Genomic DNA, 3,696 nt, shown 5'->3' with positions numbered 1-3,696 from the left:
TTTTGATGGCGTCAGGAGGGATACGACAGGGGAGATTGATTTGATCCTAATCATCGGCCCTATGGATTTTGAAGTAACATTTCAGGTTTTGGACATGTACACTTCCTACAATTTTCTCCTAGGAAGGCCTTGGATCCATGCTACAGGAACTGCACCCTCTACTCTCCACCAAATGGTTATGTTTGAACATGAAGACCAAGAAATCATGGTCCACGGAAAAGATGAGCAATTAATCTATAGGGACCCATCAGTCCCATGTCTAGAGGCTAAGGAAGGTAACAAGCACATAGTCTACCAAGCTTTTGAGATCGTGGTTGCAGACCAGTGTGAGGAAGGAACCCCGTGTCCTCAACCCTTCTTGCCAAATGCGTCAATCATGGTCGCCAGTAAAATGATCAAACATGGCTACAAGCCCAGGAAAGGGCTCGGGGCATCTTTGCAAGGCATTACAGGGCCTATCACTTTGACTGCCAGTGAGAAATTCTTTGGCGTCGATTTCTAAGCTACATAAGCCGACATAAAATGGGCTAATGAACAGAAGAACAATGGGTGGGTTCTGCCTCAGCCAGTCCCGCATCTTGCCAGAACGTTTGTTAAGCCAAGGTACATAGAAGAAGAAGAAGAAGAGGCCTTCACGGCCGAAGAAATTGAGGACATTTGTGGGGCAATGAGGCAAATGTTATATGAGGCTCACAAGGTCCAACCGGGTGAAGGCTCAAGCACTACTAAGGTGCAATATATGGGGCCAAATGCCAAACTTCAAAATTGGAAGGCTACTATATTCCCAGTCAGGCAGGAATTCCGGTAGTTCAGTCTTGCCATCTTTTCTGGATTCCGAGTCGAACATTTTTAGTTTATTGTCTTTTAAATTCCAATGTAAATCCTTCTATCTTCAAATTCATTGAAATGAAATCAATATTTCGTGTCTATGAATCTCTTTCTTTATTCTTTCTAATTTTTGTTATTTTTTCTTATCTCTCTTTTCAGTTCTAATAATGCGGACTTAAATAATATGACATGCTTGTGGACTTCATGCCTAGATCTTAATACGTTGTCTAACTGTGAAATAATGAGTCAAGAACCGGAATATGATGAAGATGAGGCTTTTAGGGAAATAAACTGAGAACTGGAACAATTTGAGAATAAGCCTAAGCCAAACTTAAATGAAACTGAGCCAGTTAATTTGGGTATTTCGGAAGAGGTCCAGGAAACCATGATAAGCATTCACGCTGATGAAAGAACTCGGGATACATTGATCCAACTTTTGTTCGAATTCAAAGACGTGTTTGCCTGGTCCTATGATGATATGCCAGGACTGAGTGTTGATTTAGTTGTGCACAAATTGCCAACATACCCCGGTTATCCCCCTGTCCAACAAAAATAGAGAAAGTTTAAAACAAACATCAATGACAAAATCAAAGAAGAAGTCACCAAACAATTGAAAGCGGGTGTGATCCAAGTGGCCCGATACACCACATGATTGGCTAATATGGTCCCAATGCCAAAGAAAGATGGGAAAACCCGAGTGTGTGTTGATTATCGGGATTTCAACAAAGCAAGCCCCAAGGACAATTTTCCATTACCAAACATCCACATCCTTGTTGACAACTGTGCCAAACATGAGATACAATCTTTCGTGGATTGTTATGTTGGGTATCATCAGCTTCTGATGGATGAAGAAGACGCAGAAAAGATGTCTTTCACCATACCTTGGGGTACTTACTATTACAGGTTCATGCTATTTGGTTTAAAGAACGCCGGAGCAACTTACATGAGAGCTATGACTGCCATCTTTCACGACATAATGCACCAGAAAATTGAGGTATATGTGGATGATGTGATCATTAAATCCAGAATGTAGGATGACCATGTGCGAGATCTGAGAAAGTTCTTTGAGCGTCTGCATAAATATGACTTGAAATTAAATCAAGCTAAATGCGCATTCGGAGTTCCATCTAGGAAACTTTTGAGGTTTATAGTCACTCGGAGGGAAATCGAGCTAGATCCAACAAAGATAAAGTCTATTCGGGATTTGCCCCCTCCGAGAACCAAAAAAGAGTTTATGAGTCTGCTAGGCAGGTTGAATTACATTAGTAGATTCATTGCTCAATTGACTTCCACGTGTGAGCCCACATTTAAGCTGTTGAAGAAAGTTGCAGCTATTAGATGGACAGATGAGTGTCCAGAAGCTTTTGATAAAATCAAAGAATATCTGTCGAATCCGCCAGTGTTGGTCCCACCCGAGCCTAGAAGGCCTTTGTTCTTGTACTTGACAGTGTTGGAGAATTATTTTGGATGTGTTCTCGGGCAACATGATGTGACCGGGAAGAAAGAACAAGCCATATACTATTTGAGCAAGAAGTTCACTAGTTATGAAGTCGAGTACACTTTGTTGGAAAGAACTTGCTGCGCCCTAACTTGGGTCGCTCAAAAGCTCAGGCATTACTTGTTGGCTTAATCCACCTATCTTATTACCAGACTGTATCCTTTGAAATACATATTCCAAAAGCCAATGCCCACCGAGAGGTTAGCAAAATGGCAAATCCTGTTTGCCGAGTTCGACATAGTCTATGTCACCCGCACAACAATGAAAGCTAAAGCCTTGGGGGATCACCTAGCTGAGAATCCTGATGATGATGAATATCAACCCTTGAGTACTTACTTTCTGGAAGAGGAGGTAAATTCAGTTGAGATCATTCTAGAAGACACCAATACTTGGAAAATGTTCTTCGACGGAGCTGTGAATGCAAAAGGTGTCGGGATTGGGGAAATTTTGATTTCGCCCACTGGTCAGCACTATCCGGTCACAGCCCGACTTCGATTTTTCTGTACAAACAACACTGCCGAGTATAAAGCCTTCAGTATGGGCATGAACATGGAAGTCGATCAGGATGTGGAAGAATTGTTGATCGTGGGAGATTTTGACCTGATTATTCGACAAGCTCAAGGTGAATGGGAAACCCGAGATATCAAGCTTATCCCATACAGGCAACATGTAGAAGATCTTAGAAAATAGTTCAAATCTGTCGAGTTTAGGTACATTCCTCGATTTTACAATGAGTTAGCTTATGCACTAGCTACTTTGGCCTCGATGCTGCCGTATCCAGGCAATGTCCACATTGACCCACTGGAAATCCAAATTCGAGAAAGACATGTTTATTGTAATACAATTCAGATGGAATCAGATGTTCAGCCATCGTATCATGATATCAAAAGATTCTTGAAACCAAGGGAATATCCTGAACAAGCCAGCAGAGAACAAAAGAGAACCATTAGAAGACTAGGAGTGGTTTCTTCTTAAGTGGGGAGGTTTTGTACAAAAGAACTCTAGACCTGAATCTTCTAAGATGCGTGGATTCCCAAGAGGCTGGAAAAATCATGAATGAAGTGCATGCGGGAGTGTGTGGATCCCATATGAACGGATACGTCCTTGTAAAGAAAATCCTTCGGGCGGGTTATTACTGGATGACAATGGAAAAGGATTGCTTCAGTTTTGTCCGAAAGTGTCATCAGTGTCAGGTACATGGTGACTTGATTCATGCACCGCCTTCAGAATTGCATCCTATGTCGGCACCATGTTCGTTCGTTGCTTGGGGTATGGATGTCATTGGGCCAATCAAGCCAAAAGCTTCAAATGGGCATAGGTTCATCTATGTTGCCATTGACTATTTCACAAAGTGGGTTGAAGCAATCACT

The 3,696-nt window shown here is 42.0% G+C and overlaps 1 protein-coding gene across 1 annotated transcript; it reads left to right on the top strand.

Annotated features, from left to right (window-relative positions):
• Window positions 1–1,669: 1,669 nt before the first annotated feature.
• Window positions 1,670–3,301, top strand: LOC138871546 (uncharacterized). The gene is made up of 4 exons (XM_070149428.1): window positions 1,670–1,822; window positions 2,141–2,361; window positions 2,479–2,988; window positions 3,037–3,301. Exons 1-4 carry the CDS (start codon window positions 1,670–1,672, stop codon window positions 3,299–3,301), a joined length of 1,149 nt encoding a protein of 382 aa, XP_070005529.1.
• The last annotated feature ends 395 nt before the right edge of the window (window positions 3,302–3,696 follow it).

The sequence above is a fragment of the Nicotiana sylvestris genome, chromosome 6, assembly GCF_000393655.2.
Source record: "Nicotiana sylvestris chromosome 6, ASM39365v2, whole genome shotgun sequence".
Lineage (NCBI taxonomy): Eukaryota > Viridiplantae > Streptophyta > Magnoliopsida > Solanales > Solanaceae > Nicotiana > Nicotiana sylvestris.
Note: the sequence above shows the minus strand (reverse complement) of the source record. Positions and strands in the feature narration are given on the sequence as shown.